At 50.6% G+C, this 24,387-nt stretch overlaps 1 protein-coding gene and 2 long non-coding RNA genes across 4 annotated transcripts in view; 1 reads left to right on the top strand and 2 right to left on the bottom strand.

Annotated features, from left to right (window-relative positions):
• GOLGA7B (golgin A7 family member B) overlaps nucleotides 1-21,480 on the top strand; it is a 33,000-nt gene extending 11,520 nt beyond the window's left edge. The window contains exons 1-6 of one of the 2 annotated variants that reach the window (XM_004749533.3): nucleotides 332-438; nucleotides 6,357-6,662; nucleotides 14,414-14,539; nucleotides 17,914-18,066; nucleotides 18,153-18,254; nucleotides 19,439-21,480. In XM_004749533.3, coding sequence (XP_004749590.2) covers nucleotides 6,651-6,662; nucleotides 14,414-14,539; nucleotides 17,914-18,066; nucleotides 18,153-18,254; nucleotides 19,439-19,546 — 501 coding nt within the window. In that variant the 5' untranslated portion in view covers nucleotides 332-438; nucleotides 6,357-6,650 and the 3' untranslated portion in view covers nucleotides 19,547-21,480. Of the gene's footprint in view, nucleotides 1-331; nucleotides 439-6,356; nucleotides 6,663-14,413; nucleotides 14,540-17,913; nucleotides 18,067-18,152; nucleotides 18,255-19,438 lie in introns of those variants that run through there. The other variant, XM_045068653.1, reaches the window with a different exon arrangement.
• On the bottom strand, nucleotides 437-8,628 carry LOC106005523. The gene is made up of 3 exons (XR_001178931.2): nucleotides 8,023-8,628; nucleotides 7,139-7,374; nucleotides 437-3,065 (listed from the first exon to the last, which is right to left on the bottom strand). It is a non-coding gene; the product is annotated as an uncharacterized LOC106005523 (long non-coding RNA).
• Nucleotides 11,179-12,928, bottom strand: LOC106005522. The gene is made up of 3 exons (XR_001178930.2): nucleotides 12,798-12,928; nucleotides 11,806-11,903; nucleotides 11,179-11,334 (listed from the first exon to the last, which is right to left on the bottom strand). It is a non-coding gene; the product is annotated as an uncharacterized LOC106005522 (long non-coding RNA).
• Nucleotides 21,481-24,387: the final 2,907 nt, after the last annotated feature.

The following is a 24,387-nucleotide window of genomic DNA, read 5'->3' as shown; positions in this document are numbered from 1 at the left end:
CTTAAAAAAAAACCAAAACAACCCTTATTCTACCAAGCTGGTGGGTTGCTGTAGAGAGTGAGGAGGTGGAGGAGGAGGTAAGCTGTGGCTCCCTTTCTTTTATTTGTTTTATAGCTCTGACTTTCATGCAAGATTTTGTTTGAACAAAGCTTTCTGCAGTTGAAATTGGTTTGAACTTCATGATCTCTTTTGGCTCTCATAATTAATGATGCTTTACAAGCACCTGTTCCCCTTTATGCTCACTCCTCTTTACTTCTCCAGGGAGGTACCATCCCTTAGAAGCCTTTCGGCTTCCCCCAGCTGGCTTTGGCTTGCGGTGATTGGTGAGTTTGTGGCCAGTTCTCGTGCATGTGTGCGAATGACCCCTGCAGCCAGTCATTGGGCGATTCCTACTTCAGAGGGCCCCGGCCCCCAGCACGCTGGCTGTGGTAACAGCAGGTGAGTGTTTCGTCTAATAGTCCCAGACTCTGCTGTTTCTGCTGTGGGAGCTGTGAGTTCTTGTAGACTCTTGCCTCCCACTCTACCTCCTCCAGAGGAGGGAGGAAGAGAGAGAGAGACAGGGAGGGAGAGAAAGAAAGGGGTGGGAGAGGGAGAGAAAGAGAGAGAGAGAGAGGAGAGAGGGAGGGAGAGAGAGAGAGAGAAATAGAGGGAGACTATGAATGAAGTCGAGAAAGGGAGGCAACTCCCCAGTAGCTTAGTCACCTCCTAGTGACTGTACTTCCAGACACGTGTCACCGTTTGCCTGTTCTGGCACTATTTTTAGGGCGGGTCCCCTCCATTCATGTTTCTGGGGCCTTTGCAGTCATCCCTGTTGCCGTCTGGCAGCTGCTTTCCTGAGTTTTCAGGTTCCAGAGGTTCTGTGTTCCCAGGCACCTTTCATGCCTTCCTGCCTTTGCACGCCTCGTTCTTTCATCCGCCATCTGGGGAATAGGATATTGATCCTTGAAGTCCAAGCTCAAATGGCACACAGTTCGTAAAACCTTTCCTAGATCCCAACTCTGAGGAAGCTCTCTACACCTTAGCACTTGCCACAGAGCCTCGTCCTCTCTTGCTGACATTTTGGTGTCCTGGAGGCGTTGGAAACACCCCGCGGCCTTCTTCCCGCCCGGCCTGGAGTGCTCCTCCGTCGCTGCTTCCTGAGCTCAGGGAAGCACAGTTGCTGATCTTTCTGTGCTTTAAGAAATCTTGCTTGACCTAGAAGAAATGTTGCAGTGGGAAGATCTCCAGCCAGCAAGGCATCTCCATTAATCTTTTCTGGTTTTCCTCTTGGAAGAGGAGATTTGGAAGAGTCAGGTGACATCTAAAGAAAGCCTCCTGTACTAGGAGGGGTCCTATCAGGAGAGGGAGGATTATTTTACTGATCAGAGAACCAAGGTTTAGAAATATTGTGACTTGATGATGGTCACATAGTAAATAGAGCCAGAGGCTGAAATCCATGTCATCTGACTCCAGGGACACTCTTTCCTACCACACACTTCCTCGTAGTCCCCACAATGTGCTCTGAGATCACACCATTAAAGACTTTCCAGACCACAATTTCCCCCTCAAGCGTTCATGCAGTCAGTTTCCTTCCAGACCCAAGGGTTGAGAATCTTTCTGTCTCTCCTGCTTTTTCATTTCTCTGAGATTTGCTAGCTTTTTCTCTGTCTCCTCTGCAGTCTACAGGAGTTCATTTCTCTCTCATCTCTTTCCAGATATCATAATTTCCAAATCTTTTGGTTGGTTTCTTTTTCTGGCTATGGTCCTTTCTTTGGGAGACTTTCCAATATAGCTGCAGATTGGAGGATGATAACAATGAATTAGTAGATCTTCTTTGATGTTATTTTGTGGGTGAACTCATTAATTTATGACAAAAACATCAAAGAGCTCGGCTCCTGCATCAGGACTGGCTTATCCCACGGCAGCTGGGTAATAATGATTAGTCAGATTAAATCTCAAGTCTTCTTCTGCTTCAGGAGATAAAGTCTAAATGACTGGGGTGTGGGAATATCCCATCCTGTAGCATCCCATTGGCTTTGAGTCAGCACAGAATGAAACTCCCCACTCCAAATGTGGATCTCTCTCCATGGTCTCCACTTTGATGCCTCTAAGCCTTGAGGTCTGCCACAATCGGTGTAGCAACTGTGGAGGCAGAGTAGGGATAAAAGCCTGAGGCTGTTAAAGTCTCTTTGCAGTCAGGGGAGCTGGATAGTAAAAGGGATCACTCATCCTTGCATGGACTAGCTCAAGGTTCTCCAGAGTCCTAGTCCTGTAATTTCGTGGGAAGGAGAACTCTCTGGGTCACACAAGAAAAGTGCCAGCATCATGTTCAGCACATAGCAAGCTTTCCATATGTAATGGTTGCCTGGACTTTTTGAGAAAGGTCAAGGTGCATGAAGTCTCTGGCTAGTTGAAGAGGAGTAAGAAGTAGAGCTCAGGTCTTGGCTTATACAACACCACCTCCTAACCTACTCACATCGATGGCCATTTACTTTGCTTCTTCCACTTTATTCATGGTGGAAAATTGTCTGTGCTTCTCTCTAAAGCCATCCCCTCCATGTTGGCCCTGGAACCCATCCTTTGCTGACCTCTTAAGGGCTTGTTTCTGCAGTTAACCCTCTCCTTCCTGAGGCTTTGATGTTTCCCTTTTAACTAGATTATTTCTATCAACAAATAAGCAAGCTCTACTGTTTCCTGTCTGAAAAGAGCCTCCCTTGCTCCCACTCCTCCTTCAGGCCGCTGTACTACTCTTCACTCCCTTTGACAGCAAAACGCCTCACGAGACTTGTCTACAATCTTAGTATCTCTCCTTCCCCTCCTCCATTCAAACTCTGAAACCCACTTTAATTCAGGATCTCATCCCTGTTCTCCACTGAAACAGCTTTTATCAAGCTCATCAGTGATCATCTAGCTGCCAAGTCCCTCGGTCATTTCTCAGTCCTCATCGTATCCTTCCCATGAGCAGCTCTCAGCACAGCTAGTAAGACTATTACCAGGTTTCTTGCTTGGCTCCAGGACAGCATTCTCTCTTGGGTCTCCTCCTAACTCACGGGCTGCTGTTCTCACCAGCCTTTCATCTTCCCAACCTGGAAGTAAAAAAAAAGTGACCAGGATCCGTTCTTGGACCGTTTTTCTAGCTGAACCCACTGCCTACCTGTTCTCATCGGGTCCCGTGGTTTTAAGTCCTGTTCACAAACTGGTGGCTCTTGATGTTGTATCTCCAACCCTTTACCTATCTCTGAAACTCAAAGGCCTATTCCTCTTAGATGTATAATATGCACATCAAATTTCAGACCTAAGTCAATTAAATAAAACTCTGTGTTCTCCATCCTTTCCGGCCTACTCCGTCCTTAGGCTTTCCTTCTCAGTGAGTGGCAACTCCTTTGTTCCAGTGGTTCAGACTTCAAAACTTGGAATCACCTTTGACCCACTCTCATATCACACCCCTAGTCTATCAATAGTTCCTGCCAGCACTACCTTCAAATTATATCTAGGGTCTGGCCACTTCTTACCACCTCCGCTGCTATTATCCTTGTCTAAGCTACCACCATATCTTGCCCAGACTACTTTAACAGCCTCGTAACTCACATCACTGCTTCTATCCTTGCCTTCCTCCCCCTTCCCTCTCCCTCCCCTCCCATCCCTAGCCTCCAGAGTAGTCTTTAAAAAACTGCAATTAGGTAATGCTATGCCTCTACTCTAAATGTTGTAAGGCTTTTGATCCCACACTCTAAACAGATTCCAGAATCCTTATTAGGGCCTGCAGGTGCTATATGACCTGGCTCTTCCTAACTCTCTGATCTCCGCTTCCATTTCTCTTCCCCTGGCCCACTCCATTCTAGCTATACTGGTCCCCCTGCTGGTCTTTGAACATGCCAAGCCCACTCCTCCAGCCCGCCCTTGTACTGTCCTCTAAGCTAGTCACTCTTCCTTTAGGTACCTATGTGTTGAGTTCTTTCACTTCCCTCAGGCCTCTGACCAAATTTCGCCCTATCAAAAACACTTTTGCTGACTATCCTTTCTAAAATAACCCTCCTCGGTCACCTCTCTTTACCATGCTTTACTTTTCTTCCTAGCAATGATCACAACTCAACATACTTTATACTGATTTGTTTATCTGCCATTGATTGTTATCCCCATTAATATGTAAATTCAATAAGAACAAAGTCTTTGTGCATATGGTCATTGCTGTAGCCTAAGCTGTGAGAGTAGTGTCTGCTCCATAGTTCATGTTCCACAGATACATGTTGAATGAATAGATTTGTTGGATGGATTCATCTGGATCTCTTGTTATCAGATACAGTGGTTTCCAGATAGTCGTTTGGTTAATATGATCAAAATCACGTGTAAGAAACTGAGGTGTCCATGGAAATCATCAGATTATGCAACTATTTAATACTAGTGACTACCGTGGGATTCACATATATTTTCAGTTTGCCCTTGATGCCAAATAATTAGGCAAACTCTAAGGTAGGACGAAACATCTGCCTTTATTTCTTCAGTATGTCATTTATCCTCTGGGACTCAGTGTGTTCACCTGTGAAACAGGCAGTTGAAGATACAGTTCCTGATGTGCTGGCTTAAGGCCAACGGGATGCTGAAGGGAGGCAGTACAGTTAGGAAGATCAACCACACAAGCTCTGGAACTTGGACTGCCTGTGTTTGAATCCTGTCTCCATTCCTCACAAGCCACATGACCTTGGGCAACTTTCTCAGTTTTCTTACTTGTAAAGTGGGAATAATAAAAAGATAATAATAGCATTTAATTCAAAGAGTAATTGTGAGAATTACATTAAGACAATACATGTAAAGTATGTAGCACATGGTTTGGCATATAGTAAGTGCTCAGTAAATGTTAGCTATTATAAATGAAAAGTTCTGAGAGGCCATTGCGATTCATTTGTTTTAGGGGCAGTAAATTATCCTGCCAGAATATTAGATGATGTGAAATCTGTAAGGGTCTGATAATGTGGTTAGGTAGAATGTCCTTATTCTTAGGAGAGGCATGGTGAAGAACTGAAGGGTAAAGGTTCTCAGTATCTGTCACTTATTTTCTAATAATCTAGCCAAACATATTTCTCTGTTTTTATATCTATGAAGAAAATGTGGCAAAATGTTAACAGATGTTGAAACTAGGTAGATAGTATGGTTACTGTACTATTCTTTCAACCTTTCTGTATGTCTGAAAATTCAAAATAAAAGGTTGGAGGGGGAAAAAAAAAAGAACCCTAGAATGTCTAGTGAAGTCCAACTGTCACTTTATGGAAAGAAGCTCAGAAGTGAAGCTCTTGACCAAGGTCATATGCAGGAGGAGCTTGAGCCAGACTCCAGGTCTCCTGGCTGACCATCTCTCCCTTTGTGTGGCTGGCTGCTGTTACCCCTCAGGCAGCAGTGAGCTGCACAGGAACAGAATCTGCTTCCCCCCAAAGACCAAAGGGTGTTATGCATGTGTAAAAAGGCACTTGTGTTGGTGTTTCCTTTTTGTTTATTAAGCAAATGGGTAGGTCATTTGGTTGGAAGGTATGATGTCAAAATTCTGATGGCAGCACCAGGACCACACCTGACATCCTGGGTAAACCAGTTTGGCACGATCTGCTTGTGTTTTTTGAGTGGTGGTGGTGTACAGTTGGGACTGCAGGGGAGAGAGGGAAGAGTAGGGGTAGGGCCAGGGTCAGGAAGAGCAGCGAAGAGACTGGCTTAAATTCTGGAGCTCCCTGAAAGAAGGGACCCCCAGGATTTCTCTGGGGATGAAATGCAGGCACATATTTAAAGAAAGGAAATGATTCTCTGCGGTCTGCAGCATTCTCCTTTAGCTAACAGGGTTCAAAGCAGTGAAAAGAAGAGAGGAGGAGAGGTGGGAATGCCCATCCAAGTCTGGGGGAGGGGGAACAGAGAAGGAAGCGGGGGTGGGGGGTGGCGGAGAAAGAACAGAAAAACATACCGTAGAGGAAACCTGGGCCACGGTGCGGGAGGGATTGGGGGAGGGGTACTGGAAAGGTTAAGAGGCCGCACTTGGGGGCCTGCAAATGCGTGGAGGACTGTCAGCCTCCGCCAGCCTCCGCCAGCTAGAGTGTCTTGCCCCAGAACCGTCCTGCCTCTCTCTTCTCCAGGTCTGGAAGTCTCAGGAGGCCGCGGTAGCGAGCGCAGAGCTCCTGGAGCTCTTACTAGGGGGAAGGGCGGGCAGGAGAGGCGGGGCCTCCGGGCCGGGCGGGAGCGAAGCCTCCGGCCGCGGGAGGGGCTCCTCTCCGGCGGGCGGGCGCCGGAGTCTGGGGGCCGTGTTTCCCCCTCCTGGTCGGTGGAGGCGCCTGGCCCCTCCTCCCCCGGCCGCCCCCACCCCCGCTGCCGCTGTCAAAGATAAACCGGGCCGTTGCTTGCAGAAGCAGCGGCTGCGGGCGTTCGGGCGGTGAAGAGCCTCGGGCGCGGCCTCGCCTCCCCGGCCCGGTGCCCGCATCAGCACCGCGGACAGCACAGCGGCCGTCGCCAGTACCCAGGCGTCCGCTGGCCCACCAACCCACCGGCACCTGGGCCCGCGACGTCCGAATCAGCACCGTGGACAGTGCACTGGGCCCCCTCTAACCGCTGCCAGCCCACCTGCTCCCGGAGTCAGCACCGCGGACAGCCCCCCGCCACCAGCCTGGCCACAGGCTCGGAGGGATCAGTGCCCCTGGAACATGGCCACTGAGGTAGGGGGCGAGCGCCTGGCCCTCAGGCAGTGCCCAACTGGTGCGGCAACACATCTCCGCTAGGGGCGGACTGGGCGGGAAAGGAAGAAGGGGGGGGTGGGGTGAGGGGGTGGGTTGGGGTAGGGTAGGATGGGGTGGTTTTCCAGAGCTCATACTACGGGAAGGGGTGGGGAGCAGAGTGGCAGGGTGGAGGAGAGGGGCTTCTCCTGAGAACTCATCTTACTCCTGGCGATCTTCCCCGTCTGAGTGCCGAAGCTGCCCACACCACTTGTTGGCACTGGCACCAGATTTGCTCTAGGGGCCCAGCTGGGGTTTCCCCTTACTCTGGACTGCTAGTCCTAAAACTACTTCCCTAGAGGGTTGGAGGTGAGCTTGTCCCTGTTTTAGGGGCAGGAAGGCAGCTGGTTTCTATTGCTGTGCAGTGTAGCCATCCAGCTTTTGGACCCAAGAGCCTGGTTAAGAGATGACAGACCTACCTCCACATCCACATTTCCTTCATGGGGAGCGAGGGGACAAGACCCCAACCGGTTTTAATGAGCTGCCTGCACCAGTCTCCACTTTTGCATATCATGCTTTCTTGCTTTTTCATCCCGTTCAAGTTTCTTGTACCAGGGTGTCTGCATTTCCCGTGTCTGATGGGAGGAGCTGTCTTCTTCAGGGTGTGCTGATAGGTGTGTCACCTTCAGGGGACTTGAAAGCTGAACTGAGGGACCTGTTGGTTGAGGGTAGAATCTTGGTGCAGTGCTTAAAAGATCAGGAATTTCCTCCTGTTGTCCTTCATTTCATGTGGGAAATGCAGCTCTTTATGTCCCCACCGTATAAGTGGTACAGCTAACACATGGAGAAGGGGAGGACCTATTCAATGCACAGCATGTTAGCAGAAGAACTGAAAGTTTCTTTCTTTGGATTTTTGGAGTGGAACCCAGGACACCAGGGTCTCTCCAGGTCTGATGTTGACTTCTGTGATGTTCCCCCATTTCTACCCCAGCTGGAACACAAGCCAGGGAGACAGCATAGGCTTTTGAATGATTCTGTGCATTGCCTCTGGGCATCCTGGTGAGCAGCGTGACATCAATACCAAGTGTTATTATTGTAATTCTGCTGTCATGGCCACCACAGAACAAGGTGCAGTTCCTTGGTGCCATTTGGCTTTGTGACAATGCATAGGATTAGTTAGGAGAGCTCACTGTCCCCCCCAACCCCAACCTTGCGAGGGGGCAAGTCCTAAGCAGGCCCATGGAGCTTGGTTTTTAGGCTGGAGGAATGCAAAAATAAATAAATAATTAGAAAGCCTGGAAAGTGCTGAAGTTACTGAGAAGAGCAGGAAGAGCAAAGGAGAAACGGCCAAGGATCTACTCACCTTCCAGAGAGGGCCGCCAGGCTGCAGCCAAGGCTGCTGGTGCTGGGCAGGAAGGGACAACGTCAGCCACCTGGGCGTAGCTGGGCCAGCGGTGTGGGCAGAGAAGGCAGCCACATCTGTGATGTGTTCTGCCAGATTCCAGGAGCCCCATCTGTCTCAATATCTCTCCAGTGCAGGTCTGTTGGAGTACACAAATGCCAACCAGCAGGCTCACATCTCTAGGTTGAGGCAGTGTTTCTAGGTGGCTGCTGTTAGGCATGCATGACTCTCCCTGGGGAGAGGTTCTGCTCACAATGCCTCTGTGAGTGTAGCACTTTCCTGTGTACAAAGCACTACCACATGTATGATCTCCTTTGAGCTTTAGAGCAACCCTGTGAAGTGGGCAAGGATGGCGTTATTATCCCCAATTAACAGATGAGCTCACCGAGGCTCAAGGGCTTGCCTAACCCCTGTGAAGAAGCCAAGGAAGGCATCATTATCCCATTTTACAAATGATGCAAGTGGAATGTGAGAGTTATTCAAGAAAATATGGCTCAAAAGAGGCAGAGCTTGAGCTTCTGCCTCCCTGGTCAGTGGTTTTTTTTTTTTTTTTTTTTTTTTTTTTTTTTTTTTTTCCCTGCTGCATCCATGTATATCCATTAGCCAGTGGTGTTGCTCAGCAGAGAGGTGGGCACTAGAGGTGGTGACATGAGGCTGTGATGGAAGGATGCAGAAGGGCCTAGCTCCCTGTTCAGCCTGGCTGGGTCGGCTTGAGGGCAGAGGGACAGAGGAATGGCCAGAAGGGATGGAGAGCAGAGGACAAGCATTACCTATTTCCCAATTTGGCCTTGGGTGGACCCTGCTGGCAGTACTGAGGGAGGAAGTCTTAGCTCTGCCAAGGCACAGAATGTACACATTATCGGGGCTGTGGAGTGAGTCATTCTCCCCAGGCTGTTTTTACTGTTAGGACTGAGTTAAGATTACCAGGAAAAACCTGTTGGGAGAAGGAATACCTCATGCCAAACTTCCTGGCCGTCCCCATAGGATTCCGAATGGGAAGTCCTCAGTTCCAGCAAAAGATGTTTTGAGAGGTAAAGAGGAGAGGAACAGAGAGAGGGAGAGGAAGGAGGAGAGGGAGAGAAGGAGAAGGAGGGACAGGAAGACAGAGGGGGAGGGAGAGAGGAGACACATTAAGGAAGACTGGATGTCCCTGGATCCCTATGTGGAAGGCATGGAAACTGGGTCTTTTCTGCTTCCTAATTTCTGTTGAGGAGTTACCATTAGGGGAGGAGTGCATGTGAGGAACTCAGAGGAGGGATGGATCCTCCTGAGTGATACACTGACCTCATTTGGACAACTGTAATGAGCCCATTTCCTGAGCGGCAAATCTCTTTGAATCTATGTCACCAGGAGCAGGGTCCACCCTGGGAAAGAGTCCAGATGACCCAGGACAACTGGGAAATGCCTGGCTGGGAGGGGCTTCCTTGAGTGGTAGAATTTGGTCTCTAAGAGGTTTTTAAATGCATCCAAGTAGTATTATCCAAGCAAAGCACTTGGAGGTTTGATCTCTGAGCCTGGAATTAACAACCAGCAGACTGTGGGTTGGGCTTGGCCCTGGTGCAGTCTTAGAAGAAGGAAGGCCCTATGCCTGGGTTTCCATCCTGAGGCCTGACTTGGCTGCTTGTGACTCATGATCCTCACTCCTCCTCCACACCCCAGCCAGGGAGCAAGCCTGGTGTTGGTTCATTAGCTGAATCTCCTGATTCTTGAGTTGAGCCTCAAATGCATCCTTTGGAATTAGCTAGTTTTTAATGAGGATGGAGATGCGGGCCAGATGGGGCTTCCTGCTTGTCTTGGGCAGATTGGGACTGGGAGTGCTCTTCCAAATTCTAGGGCTTGCTCCTCCCCACCTCTACCAGGTTGGCTCTGTCAGGTGGGTGACCCACTCTTCAGACAGCCTTCCTATCCCTGTCCTACTGAAGTTCAAAAATTGGTACCAGCAGATATTACCACCGATGTTCTCTTTCTTCCCCATGAAGTGCCTCTTGGTCCTGTCTTTACTCAGCTGCTGGCAGGCTGGGGGATGGTGGTGGGAGAGAGGGCAGAATTGAGGAGGGTAAGAAGTAGATGAGAGGCCTGGATGTCAGGGTCAGTTAAGAAACTCTGGGAGAGCAGACACAGAAGCTGTGTGCATATTCTGGGATCCTCTTATGGGATTTCAGAGCATCATGGATCTCTCTTAAAACCCCCCACTTGTTTTCTGAAAGCTAAGTAGTTGGCAAGTGCCTGGAGTCTGGCTCTAGCTCTGGCTCAAGGGCTCCAGTGATGGGATTCTTCATTCAGTGGTCCTCAACTGGCCCTTCTAGAAATGAGTCTCGTTCACAGCTGTGCCTCATTTGGTCCGCTTCTGTGCTTACAAATGTAAAAATGTATTGGAAACATTAAAAAAATCAAGATATTTGGTATTAAAGAAATCTGGATTTATGGCTTCTCTTAAGATGTCAGAAGCAGGAAAAAAAAAATGTCAGAAGTGCAGCATCCTGGACTCACATTCTCACATGGCTTTCAGGGATTTTCTCTGATTAGCCACAGCCCTCACCGGGCCCACATACATACTTAGTCCCTATAAACACTGGCATTCATAATCCCTGAGAAAGCCTCTTGAGGGTCAGGGCCGGAAGGGGCTTTAAGTGCTTATGTTGTTCCAGCTTCTCAGTTTCTAGTTGAAGAAATGGAGGCCCAGGGTGATGTGGCCTGGACTAGCACCCAGGTCTCCTGCTCCCAAGTCAGTGGGCCTTCTTTCCATCAGTGCCTTTTGGTACTTCACAACTGAGCCACCGTGGATGGAGAGAGCCAGGAGACGATGCTCTGCCTTAAATCTATCCATTCACCAACTACAGATGACTCTTCTATTGTGCTGTACATAGATCTGGGAGATGAAGGCTCTAGAGTATGCAATGTGTCTGATACCGTCTTCTAGCAACTCCTCAAGACTCCACAAGAGTCTACTCTAAGAAAGAGAAGCAGATCCCTTGTCACTCAGAGCCAGTGTTCTAAGACTCAGGATTTTTGGGGTTGGAAAGAATGTTGACCCCTCCTACTCTGGCTACTTGAGAACCCATGGATCAAAGCCAAGAGGAGATGGGACTATACTATGAAAAGTAGCATCCTAAAATCTTAATGGAATAATAAACTAGAAGTTTATTTACTGCTCAGTAAAATCCCAGACAAGTGATTCTGACCAGCAGCTGGATCTCCTCCAGGCTGATTCAGGGATCCAGGAGCTTTCCAGCTTGTGGTTCCATCATCTTCAACATATGGCTTCTTTGGTTTCTGTGGAAGGGCAAAGATTACAGAGGAGTGGCTAGTCCTGTGAGCCAAACCTGTACATTCCGTTCACATTCCATTCAGTCATATGGCCACACCTAATTGTAAGGCAGGCTGGGGATTAATCTAACTGTATGCATGGGGGGAAGAAGAAGGGCTGTTGTCAACAGCTAGTCAGTAACGAGAGACACAGCCCTTCATGGTAGCACACAGTGCGTGTGTGTACTCAGGCAGAGAAAAAGGAGGCTGTGGGGGGTGGGGGAGAAGCTGAGTCTATATCAGAATGATTGAAGCACTGTTTTTTTTTTTTAATTAATTAATTTATTTTTTATTCTCCCTTTCTTTCCATTCTCACCAGCACATTCCTTGGTTTAAATCTACTTTTGTTTCCCTGGAGCACTACAAAGATAGTGCATCCCTTCACCTGGCCTCTCATTCCAGTCATGCCCAATTCCCATGTATCCCACACAGAGCTACCTGATTGGTCCTTTTGCGGCTAGGGGAACCCATCCTCAAGATTCACTGGCTTGTGTCAGTTGGTTTTAGAAAGGTAGAGGAAGACCACAGCCCTTTTCCTTGGAAAATACAAAAAAATATTAAATCTTAACCAGACAGAGCAGACACATTAATAATGTACTTATATCACCAAAGCTTAATTTGATTTTCAAAGTTATCATAGGACCCTAGTGGATGTCAAGGGGGCTTTCTCAATTAAAACCTTGAGTGGAGGAATCAAGGCCTACGAAGATGAGAGGAGCACCATACATTCTTCAGTTCAGTCCCAATACTCTGGGGACCACTTCTCTCATGAAGAGCAAGGGCTGTCTGGATTTAGGAGAGTCTCTGATTCTCCCCTTTTCAGAACCTTGATCTACCAATTACCTGCTCCTACCTATCTCTCATTACTTATTCCCCCAGCTTTTTTTTTTTTTTTTTTTTAAGATTTATTTATTTTAGAGCAAGCAAGAGAGAGAACAAGAGCACATGTGAGCATGGTGTAGGGAGGGGCAGAGGAAGAGAGAATCTCAAGCAGACTCCCTGCTGAGTGTGAAGCCCAGCATGGGGCTCGATCTCACCTCCCTGAGATCATGACTTGAGCCAAAATCGAGTTGGATGCTTAACTGACTCTGCCACCCAGGTGCCCCTCTTTCCCCCAGCTTTTTTTTTTCTTTTAAGATTTTATTTATTTGTCAGAGAGAGAACGAGATAGAGCACAAGCAGGGGAATGGCAGGCAGAGGTAAAGGGAGAAGCAGACTCCCTGCTGAGCAAAGAGCCCCATACGGGACTCGATTCCAGGACCCTAGGATCATGACCTGAGCCGATGGCAGATGGTTAACTGACTGAGCGTTTCCCCCAGCTTTTAAGCAAGTTTAAGTGTCTTCAATCCTACACCTTCTCCTCTAGGTGCTGCCTGCTCCCAGCTCTCCGTGATGGCGCTGTCACCCCCTCGCCCCTGCCCCACTCTTACCTAATCCACAAAGTCTTGCTGAAAACTGCCTGTTGTCGCTGGAACAGACCAGGTTCTCTGCCATCTTTGCTCCTTTACAGAAGCTTCTCCCTCTGTCTGGGTTGCTTTTATATCCTGTCCCTACCCACTGCCTGCCCCCTACCACTGGCAAGTCCTGGCCTTCCTTTATGACTCAACACAGACCTCAGGAAGTCTTTTCTGAGTAAGCATTTCTGGGTAAGATGTTACTTCTCTGAAGCATTTATCACAGGCTAATTTATTATATATTTACTTGTCTTTCTCCCTGGAGCTCACAGACTGTCTTTTGCCCAGCATCCCCAGAGCCTGGCGGTAGTAAGGACTCAATAAATGAAAGGAATGACTGAATGGATTCACTTTAATTACGCAGGATGAACTGGCCGTGTGTTCACTCTGCCCTTGGGGCTTGGTCTCCACGTGGTTCCAATGTTTGGCATATTTTACCCAGTGGAATGCTGGTTTCAGATGTGGGTGGCCAAGGCTGGAAGTGGAAGAAAGAGGCCTGATCCTTCTGTGGAACTGAGCCCACTCCCCTCAAATGCTAGAGTCTGTATCAAGGTCAAGTCTGCAGGCGTGGGCAAGGGACAGAGTGGCCCCACTCCTTCCTACCTAGGCAAGGTGTTTCTTTAAGTTCTGGCTTCAGCCAATTTTATCCATAATTTTCTCTGGGGAAGTCTGGGCATTTGGAGGCCCCTCCTTTCTTGTGATGAGAGGTCCTGGATGCGAAAGCTATCTGTGATGCTCTCTGAACCGGGCTTTAACTTGGCCTGAACTTGAATCTCCCTCCAAGGTGGTGGGCATATCAGGTCCTTCCTCCTCTGGTCTACATGCTTCCCTCCTCAACCCTGCTGTAAGCCCCACTTCTAGGGTCTGAGACCTCAGTCTTATTCAGGGGCTGGGTTCCCCAAGTATGAGGCCTAATGAGTTCTAAATGTTTGATACTTGCTAAGTGAACAAAGGTGTGAAAGTTTGTGTGTGTGTGTGTGTGTGTGTGTGAGAGAGAGAGAGAGAGAGAGAGGAAAAAGGAAGGAGGGGGAGGAGGGGGAGGAGGGGGAAGAGGGGGAAGGGGAAAGGTGAAGGAGGGGAAGTGGGGAGGGAACGAGAGAAAGAGAGAGAGAGAGAGAGAGAGAAGGATCTGGGCCATCCACCAGGAAGTCTCTTCCTCTTGTTAAAATTTGTTTCTGGCTCTGTTGCTGGTTCCAGAACCTCCCCTTTTGGCTCAGCTTTGGCTCTGTGGTTCTGTGTCAAGGTCAAGTCTGCTTGACTTGACTTTACTACTTGACCTTACTACTCAAGTTTGTAGTACTTACCTTTACTACTTGACCTTCCTACTCAAGTCTGCTTGACTCTTTGGCTTCAGGCTTTTTCTAGATCTTTCTGGGGTAGCCTGAGGTGTCTTGTCTGATACGCTCCACAGTCCTGCTTCCCCGTGGCCTTCCTGGAGCACTGGTAGGTTGGCTAATGTTCTGGTTTGCTGGGAACTTTCTTGGCTTTAGTGCTGTAAGAACCATATCCTGACACCCGCCCCCCACCCCCAGTCTTGGACAAACCTAGATGGATCGTTGCCCTGAGTGTGTGTCTCCTGTGTGCCTTCTCAGGTCCATAATCTGCAGGAGCTGCGGCGAAGTGCCTCGTTGGCCACCAAGGTCTTTATCCAGAGAGACTACAGTGATGGGACCATCTGTCAGTTCCAGACCAAATTCCCCCCAGAGCTGGACAGCCGGGTGAGGATGACTTTTTCCCCCTCAACTTGGAACACAGGCCATGAGGGAGTCGAGGACTTAATCAGACATATTTCTTTTCCAGGATAAAACTAACATGTGTCACAATACTTGTTCAGTCACTTCACATGCAGGCGTTAAACCATGTCCCTGACATTGTCTTGCCGTCCCTGCATGAAAAGTTAAAACTGGGAAGGCCTCACATTTCCTAGTTCAGCATCCCCCAAACGTCAGAAGCACAAGACTCACCCAGAGAGCTTGTTAAACAAAATTGCGCTCCTTAGTCCTGAGATGGCGGTGGCTTCGGCTGCCTCCCCTCTTCAGCAGCAGTTCTCAGCCCTAGCTGCAGAGCTTAAAAAAATCCTGATGCCCAGGTCATCAACCAAGGGCTCTGTCCACAACCTCTCTCTCCAGACTCAGCTACCTGCGTGTCTCACGGACCACCAGCCCCTGGCAAGGGTCAGCTCCTGCTGCTGGCTTTTGCTTCTGGCTTTGGGACGGCGCGTATGGCCCTCCCCCCAGGCCTCTGTAGAACTGGCCTGGGGTTGTCGTCCACCCTTTGGAGGGTGGCGGCAGACCCTGGCCCTTCCACTCAGCAGCTCAGGCCCATCTGAATGGGCTTGGGAAGGTGGGGCCGGGCTGCCTTTTGCTAATCCGATCCCTAACTAACTTTTAGGGATCTATGACGCTCCTCATCTCATCAAAGGACAAGCCTGTCCTTTGGGGCATAGGGACTCTTGGGGTAGAGCATAATTTTCTCTTATGCATTTACTCCAGATCTGTGTAGGGACAGTGACTGGGGACCCCAAAGCTTCTGACTATTCTTGGGGAGACCTTTTGTCCTAGTTGGGGGTGGAAGGTCCCTAACCTGTGTGATGGACTGTTCTGATCTTCTACAGTGGTGAGTGGGAAAGGGGGTGTTCCAAGGAATGTAAAAAATGGAGCTATAGACACTTTGACACTTGTTGAACTTGGAGCATGACTTTCTAATCTAGTGTAGGGTTATGTGTAGTGTAGGGTTATGTATCAAAGAGCACAGTCTCAGGTCCTGTGTAACCTTGGACAAGTTCACTCAAGTATTTACTGAGCAACTGCTCTGTGTGAGGCATGGGGCGTCTAGAAGTGAAGTCTCGGAGTTTTCTCTTAGAGGGTATGAAGAATAATGTAGTAGCTCCGGGGGTGACCAATACTAGAAAAATAAGGGGGGAAATCACAGGGCTGGAGGAGCTGGGGAGAGGTGAGTGGTGGGGGAGGTCTGTGAGATAAAGTGAGACCTGAGCCTGGGGTGGGGGAGTCTGGGGAAAGAGTGTTGCATCCAAGGACACAGGCACAAAGATTTTCGCATTTGCAGGAAGCAGCAGGGCAGTCCGAGTGGCTGGAGTGGGGACTGGGAGTGGGGCAGGAGAGTAAGAGGCAGGCTCAGGGGATGCAGGGCTAGACCCTGTAGACCCTACAGGGCCTAGCAGGCATTGTAAGAACCTCTTGGATTTTACTTAGAGAGAGATGAGATGGCTTTGGAAGCTCTTTTTCAGAGCTGTGACAAGCTCTGGCTTTAACAGGCTCTCTTAGCAGGGCTGGGGGCAGAGAGACTAGTTAAGAGTCCAGAGATGATGGCAGCCTGGACCGCAGAGCCGAGCTTTGATCTGCTGAAAGTAAAAAATGCATGAAATTGTGTTATTTATTTTAAAATTTTTAAAAAAGATTAGACTTCGCAAAGTTTTTTTTCAGATGAGGCAATTGATTAATTCATTTTTAAAAGATTTTATTTATTGGGGTGCCTGGGTGGCTCAGTGGGTTAAAGCCTCTGCCTTTGGCTCAGGTCATGATCCCAGGGTCCTGGGATGGGCTCTCTGCTCAGCGGGGAGCCTGCTTCCTCCTCTCTCTACCTGCCTCTCTGCCTACTTGTGATCTCTGTCTGTCAAATAAATAAATAAAATCTTAAAAAAAAAAAGATTTTATTTATTTACTTGAGGGAGAGAGAGAGGGTGCCTGAGCAAAGAGAGGCCGAGGGGGCTAGAGGGAGAGGGAGGGGCAGAAGGAGAGGGTTGGGCAGAGGGAGGGGGAGGTGCAGAGGGACAGGGAAAAGCAGACTGCCTGCTGAGCACAGAGCGGGACAAGGGGCTCTATTCCAGGACCCTGAGATTATGCCGAAGTCAGATGCTTAAATGACTGAGCCACCCAGGTGCCCCAGCAATAGCTTAATTTGATCTACAGTTGCCAGATGAATTTATAAAAATCTTATTATTATTTTTTAATTGAAGAATAATTGACATACAATGCTATATTGTTATCTGAAAGTGCCTTTAGGGTTCCTGGGTGGTTCAGTTGTTAAGTGTCTGCCTTTGGCTCAGGTCACAATTCCAGGGTCCTGGATCGAGTCCAGTGTCAGGCTCCCTGCTCCGTGGGAAGCCTGCTTCTCCCTCTCCCACTCCCCCTGCTTGTTTTCCCTCTCTTGCTGTTTCTCTCTGTCAAATAAATAAGATCTAGGGACGCCTGGGTGGCTCAGTCGGTTAAGTCGCTGCCTTCAGCTCAGATCATGATCCCGGGGTCCTGGGATCGAGTCCCGTGTCGGGCTCCTTGCTTGGTGGAAAGGCTGCTTCTCTCTCCACCTCTGCCTGCCACTCTGCCTGCTTGTGTGTGTGATCTCTCTCTCTGACAAATAAATAAATTAAATATTAAATAAATAGATAAAAAAATAAAATCTAAAAAAAAACCCCCAAATACACACACACATACATGTATATAAGCTTTTTAAAAATAGAAGGCATAGAAAGTGCTTAATGTTAGCTATTATGATTATTGATGCAGGCAGGACAGTTGTGCAAACACACAAGGCTGTTGTGTGCTTTGTGACCTCTTAGCTTGAGGGAAGTGCCCTGTCCTGGAGAGACACTCCTGAGGTCTTACACAGTCTTAGGCAGTTGGAGTCCCATTCAAACATGGGGGGCCCCTACCAATTAGGACCTGGGCGCTTTCACAGCTATCAAAATGGGAAGGGTGACAAAGTCACTAGGATTCCTGCCTGAGCCCCTGCAGAAAATGTTCACATCTGTGATATGGTGGGAATTTCTTGCCTCCAAGGGAGGCCAAGCAGCCGTTCTTATTTCCATTTTGTAGACGTGGAAACTGAGGCTAGAGTAGTAAAGTCATTAGCAAAAGGCCACATGGCTAGTGGATGGTCGAGTCTGGACCGGACCCTAGGTCTCCTGATTCCCAGTCCAGTGCTCCACAGGCACCTGCCCCTTCTCTGGTCTTGCCTCTGGGCATCTCCCCCTACCAGCCTGGGCCTACCACTGCCATCCTCCCTCCCACCTGGGACTGTCCACAGTCCAGGGAGGCTGACCTCAACATGGTTCCCTGTCCCTCTCCCCCTCCAGATTGAGCGGCAGCTCTTCGAGGAGACTGTGAAGACCCTCAACAGCTTCTACGCAGAGGCCGAGAAGATTGGGGGCAGCTCCTACCTCGAGGGCTGCCTGGCCTGTGCCACGGCCTACTTCATCTTCCTCTGCATGGAGACCCACTACGAGAAGGTGGCTCCCTTTCCCACTGCCCTGCATCCCTGCCCCCAGGGCGCCCCCGCTGCTCGCTCATCCTCCACTGGCCCCTCTCCTTGCAGGTTCTCAAGAAGATTTCCCGCTACATCCAGGAGCAGAATGAGAAGATCTTCGCCCCTCGAGGCCTCCTGCTCACGGACCCCGTGGAGCGCGGGATGAGGGTTGTATCCTTCCTGGCTGTACTGTGTAAGGGCATGGAGTTGCCAACCAGTGGGGTCCCTGGTGAGGCCCTGTGTTAGAAATAGGGACCACCGTAGGGACCTCTGCTCAGGGATTTCCTAGGATTCCCCACCTCATGGGTCATCCGCTCCCTTCCCCCACAAGGTATCAATGCCCTTTGTGAATTTCAGGGTTTGCTTTTATCCAGCTGTATGTATTCACTGCTCAACACATGCCAGGTACCATATTAGCTGCTTTAAAACTATGCAGTTCTCCCTAAAGGTGGGTGACTCTTACTTGTCTCATCCATGAGCACACTGAAATTCAATCACTGGCTCAGGGTCACCGAGCTGGTGGACATCAGAGCCAGGACTGGAGCCCAGGCCCACACATTGCTCTGAGGCTGTTTGCCCCTCAGGGAGTGGGCAGATCTCCCATCCGTTGACATGCCTGCAGTCTCATGGACTCCTGTGTGTGCCTCCTGGCGTCCCCCTTCCAGAGATCGGGAAAATAGAAATCTTGATGGGCGGCTGGTCCAGGGCTGGGTTTTATGTCTGCTCGTCTGGAAAACTGTGTGCACACATCCCGCCCTCAGTCATTAGCAACCTGAATAAAATTGCTAAAAAATAAATTTTGCTAGAAACTTGAGAGGAAAAGAGTAAAGAAAACACAAACACCGGGATCCTCTGTTCACCTCGCCCTGTGAGAGGGGCTGCCTTTTATTGAGCCTTTCCTAAGCGGGCATTGTGCTTACAGCTTTACATGCGTGATTTCAGTCCAGCCCCAGGCAAACCCCGAGACTGTAGGATCACCACCATTTTACTACCGATCAATAGGTAACACGGTAAATGACCCGTCTAAGGCCACATCGCTGGAGTCTAGGCGAGTGAGGCTTTGAAAGCAGAACACCCAAGTCCTCCCGCTCCCGCAGGGCCACTAGAGCAGGAGCTGCTGAGCTGGGTGTGCGCCTGCTGGGAGCAGGGCCCTCAGGGTGGCTGTGCACATGCCCCGAGTCCTTGCGTGCGGGAGCGCGGCGGGCGGGGTCTAGTGGCTTGTGCCGCCATCCGCCCTCCTTGCTATCTGGGAAGCTGCCCCGGCGGGCCTCCCGCTCCCCTGCTGGCCTCGATCTGCGGGTGGGTCCGCCCCTTCTCAGCAGCTGCCAGGGCGTACGTCCTTAACGCCGCCCCAGATCGAGATCTCCATCTACGAGGACCGGTGCAGCAGCGGCAGCTCCAGCAGCGGCAGCAGCTCGGGCAGCGGCAGCAGCGGCGGGGGCGGCGGGGCGGGGGCCCGGTGACTGGCCGAGAGTCCCTGCAGGGAGGTGTATGGCCGGACTGAGGGCCTCTCAGACCTGCGGCGGCTGCGCTACCAGAGCACCCGCTTCTGAGTCATTCTCTGGGCCCCGCTCTGCTCCCCGGGGCGGGAGGGAGGGTGACTGGCCTGGTGTCCTTGCGGGCCCGTCTCCCGGGGCCCCTCCCGCACTCCTGCCCCTCGCCCCTGGCAGGACGGCCCACTTCCTGATCTGGCATTTCCCCCAGGAGTCAGGTCTGGTCAGGCGCAGCCAGATCTTCCAGGGGAAGGCTGGGACCTGGTGGGAAACGCGATTTGGACAGCCCTTTTCTTCTGCCTCTCCACTCCCAACACCCCGGAGGCGGGGCTCAGGTCCCAGAGAGAATTCCTATCCCGCATGATTCCTCAGCCCAAATCCCACATCCACCAGGACTCTCCCCCGCCCCCAGGGTCCTGCTCCGGGTGGCTGTCTACCAGTGTCTGCTCTTTCTGGTGCCACTGCTGGGGCTCTGCCTGTCTGTGAACCTGCCTCCACTGGATTTGAGGTCTGGGGAGATGGGAGCCACTCAGTCCCCTCCTGACCCCTTCTAGACTCATGGCTTCCCCCCCCCCGCCCCCACTCAAAGCCTGAAGGCCACATGGGCCCTGCCAAGAAACCTCCGACTCCTGAGATTTTGCAGGACATCGGGTGCTGGCTGTGGGGTGCACAGCCTGGGGCTCTGGGAGGTTATGTGAGGCCTAGAGAAATGCTTCATGGAGACTTATAGCTTTGGGGGCTTTGAACCTCCAGGATTGGAGCCAACTTCTCGAGATTGGAAACTGGGTGTATGAGAGAATGAGTGTGTGTGCACGCAGGTGCGTGTGTGAGTGCATATACGTGAGAGCACTGTGTGCACGAGCGCATGTGTGGCTGTGCAGCTGTGTGTGTGAGCACACCCGTGAATACATGTGTGTGAGTGCGCATGTGTGAGTGCACCAGTCCGTTCCCCTTCTGTGCCAGGCCAGTGACTGCCCCTCTGCCTCCTCTCTTATCTTTGTATGTAATGGTCTGTGGCTGCTTCCCTGCAGAGGTCCAGCCTGCCCCTTTGTAAATAAATGTCCTAAAGCTCCTTGCCCCTTGCCTGGGGCTGCCAGCTTGGCTCTTCTTCCTTGTCTCTTCCCCACCTGCAAAGTTCTCCCCATCTTCTGATTCTACTGTGTACATTCTAGCAAAAGAGAAGTTGGGGGTCTGGGAGAGCCAATCTTCTGGAGCCTTCCATGTCCTTCTCCCAGCCTTCCCGGTCCATGACAGGGCAGCAGGGCCACACATGCTGCATATTCAGCCTGCCCAGACTCTGGAGCTCTTTAAGGCTGCATAAGCAAGTCCTCCTTGGATGTTCAAAGGAGTTGGCAACCTATAGGGGAAAAGGCAAACTCCTTTCTTGAAAGGGAAGAGAAGCACCCAGCCAGTGTGGCTCTGCATGCCAAGGCCCAGGGCGCCAATGAGGAAGAAGCAGCCCCCATGCCTGGATGCCCAGATGAGGGACAGCAAGCGACTGCCTGCCTCAGCTGGCAGGAGGTGCTAAAAGGGCATCTGGAAGACCAGCCACTGCAGGGAGCTTTCTAGAACCAAAGAGGGGCCTGGTTTTCTCTTGGATGAGACAGCAGTCTGTGGGAGGGTGGTGCCTACCCAGGGGGTTGCAGAGGGCAGCCTAGTTCCTGGGGTGGGTCTGCGTCCAAGGATTCCCCCAAAGAGGGTGGTGATCCAGTGAGCTCCACGGCAGCGCCCCTCCCCCGACCGTCCCCTGACCCCTGGGCCCGGCCCATGCCCTCCCTGGCCCACTGTGGGGCCAGGCCTTATGTCTGACCGGTGCCTCTCCTGTGGGATGGCTGGGCACAGGTGATGCAGTGGCCTTTGGTTTTATTATTTCTTTTTCCAATAAAAGGACTTGCCCAGCTTGAGGCTCTGTGCTGCTTCTCTCGCCTGTGGTGGTGGGCTGCTAGTTCCATGCCCCAGGCCTACAGCGAGGGGAGGCTCAGCCGCCCACCCGCCTCATGCCAAGGAGGTGGGGCTGAGCATGTTCCTGGAGGAGCATGAGTCTGACCCAGGCAGGACCCACCCTGTCTTCTCGGAGTCGGTATTCTAATGGGGAGGCTACATTCTGGATCCTCGAATCTGGAGTCTTTATGGGAGGTTTGCAGCCTTGGGTGGGGGGAACCACTTGACTGAAAGCCCGGGCAAAAGCAAGTAATGAATTGATTAAATACCCATTATTTGAACCTTTAACCTGGGTTTAGGGACTGTTAGGAGCTGGATCACAGAAGTCACCCTGTTTTAACGACTAGAAAAGCATGTGAGTGTTGGAACCTAGCAGGGTTGTGTCTTGCATTCTATAAAAGTAACATTTACTGAGCACCTATAGTGTGCCAGATGCTTTGGTAAATCCATATGCTAGAGCTGGGTGGGGATTTAAAGATCATCTAAATGAGGCAGAATGGAGGCCCAGAGCGGCCGCATGACTTGCCCCAGGTCACACAGCTGGGTGGGATCATACCAAATCTAGAACTGAGACCACCTGACCCACTGCTCACTCTGACACCATGGGGACGGCATCCCAATGGAAGTTGCCTTACGCTGCGGGGCGGCCAGGATCACATGCTCAGGTCTGTGGACGAAGAGAGTGTCTCACCCTACTGTGAGGACAATGGCTCCAACATCAGGGTGGGGACTTTGGGGAGATCCCCTCTGGGGGTTGCTGAGAGGGACTCTGGTGGCTTCCATGCTTGTCCTTACAGCTCTGGAGAGGCAGCTGGGCCTTAGCCTGAACCATGGGGAGGCCTGGGCCCACTGCCTGTGCTCAAACCTGGGGTGTGTGGGCAGTGGTCATAGTGGAGATGGTTCTTTAACACGGGGATAGGTTCATTCTGCCCTGTATGTGAGGTTGTCAGTCGTTATGTTAAACAATAGTAGCTAACATTTATCACTTACTCTGTGCCAGGCACTAGGGTAAGACCTGACATAGTCATTCAATCCTCACAACAACCCAATGGTATGGACTTTTATTCCCATTTTATAGATGAGGAGACTGAGGATCACAGAAGTTAAATAACTTGCCCAAAGTTACACAACTAGGACGTGGCAGAGCTTGGCTTTGAATCTAGGCAGGCTGACTCCATACTGTGGGGAAGATGAGTAACCCCGCTTCAGGGACCCTATCAGAGCTTGAGGTCCTCAGCCATCCTAGGTAAGGATTTGCCAGATTCCCAGGTAAGGACGTGGAGCTGTGCCTGGATCATCCAAGCCCAGGGCTGGTACCTCTAGGCATCACGAGAGTGGGGGTGAGGCTGTGCCCTCACAGACCTGCGGGGCCCACAGAGGCAGCCTGGTGAAGGGCAGAGTGGGGAGAAGCAGGTGAGGCGTGGCTTCTCCCTCCCTGGCTTTCCTGGGTGGGCTCAGTTACAGGGGGGAGTGGCTTCTCCTGCGCGTCCCGCCGCAGCCGTGTCTCTGCCAGTCAGGAACGGACGCTGTCAGGCCTCTGGCAGCACAGGAACCCCCAGTCAGGAACGGACGCTGTCAGGCCTCTGGCAGCACAGGAACCCCCAGGCAGCTCTGGGCTGCCATTCCCTTCCTTACTACCGCCAGACTCCGCTCTCTAGCTTCCTCTGGAGTGTGTGAAAACCACAGGGTTTACAGCAGCTAATTGCGCCACTGAGTGGCAGAATCGTGCACTGCACCCTGGAATCAAAGCCGCTTGGGAAATATTCCTAGAATCCCCCAAACCCGAAGCCGCTTCCACCAGCTTTCAGAGGAGATGTGGGGCAAAGATGGAGTCCAGCTGGTGGTGACTCTCCTTCTGGCCAGCCACGGGGTTCTTCCTTTTTCCTGGGAACGCCTGGCTCCCTTCTCCACAGTTCCGGAAAGACTTATAATTAAGGAAGGTGTCTGGTAGGAGGCACCTGCACCTGCTTTTGGCTTTACTCTTGACCAAGGATGAAGGCATTGCAAATAGCATTCCTCGTCAGACCTGACTGGAGCTCAAGCTTCATGAGTAGCACATGGTGGAAACTTCTTGAGCCTCAGTTTTCTTCCCCAGCTGTAAAATAGGGGTCCTAATACTTGACAAAATTGCTCAGATCAGTGCCTCTCATCCTTGGTTGCAATCACTGTCACCCAGAGAGAAGGCGAAACTGCTGATCTCTGTTTCTATCTCCGGAAATGCTGATTTCATTATTCTAGGGTGCAGTCTGGACATCAGGGTTTTTTTTTTTTTTTTTTTTTTAAGTTTCCCTGGAGATCCTAGTGTGAAAATGAGGTCAAGTATCCCTGATTTCGACAGTACCTAGAGCCTAGGAGCCTTTTCATAGAGCTCTGAAAATGTCGGCGAACCAAATAAAAGTTAAGAAAAGCAATAAGATGCAAAATAACTGCACGTGATGACCTCACTTACAGCAAATTCTAATTCAGGCAAAACAAATCTATGGTGTTAGGGGTCAGGAGAGCAACTGCCCTGGGGTGGGGTGTAGTGAACAGAAGGGGGCCTGGGGAGATTGCTGGGTACCCATGATCTGTTTCTCCAGCAGAGTGCTGGCTGCACAGATGGGCTCGTTTTGTGAGAACTCGTGGAGATGTACACTGAAGATTTGTGTATTTTTCTATACATATGGTACATTTCAATAAAATTTACCAAAGTTTATTGGCTCCAAAATAGGAAAAGAAAACACAACACAGAAATTAATGTTTCATTGCATATCTAGAAAATGTAGCACTGTCCAATATTGTCAACTGTCAACCGTGATTCAACTCAACTCTGTGTGTGTGTGTGTGTGTGTAATTTAGGGCGCGTTGTGGATGTCTAGGACAATGTTTGG

Source organism: Mustela putorius, unplaced genomic scaffold, assembly GCF_011764305.1.
Source record: "Mustela putorius furo isolate JIRA1106 unplaced genomic scaffold, ASM1176430v1.1 tig00003909_pilon_pilon_pilon, whole genome shotgun sequence".
In the NCBI taxonomy this organism is placed as follows: domain Eukaryota; kingdom Metazoa; phylum Chordata; class Mammalia; order Carnivora; family Mustelidae; genus Mustela; species Mustela putorius.
This window is presented reverse-complemented; position numbering and strand designations above follow the sequence as displayed.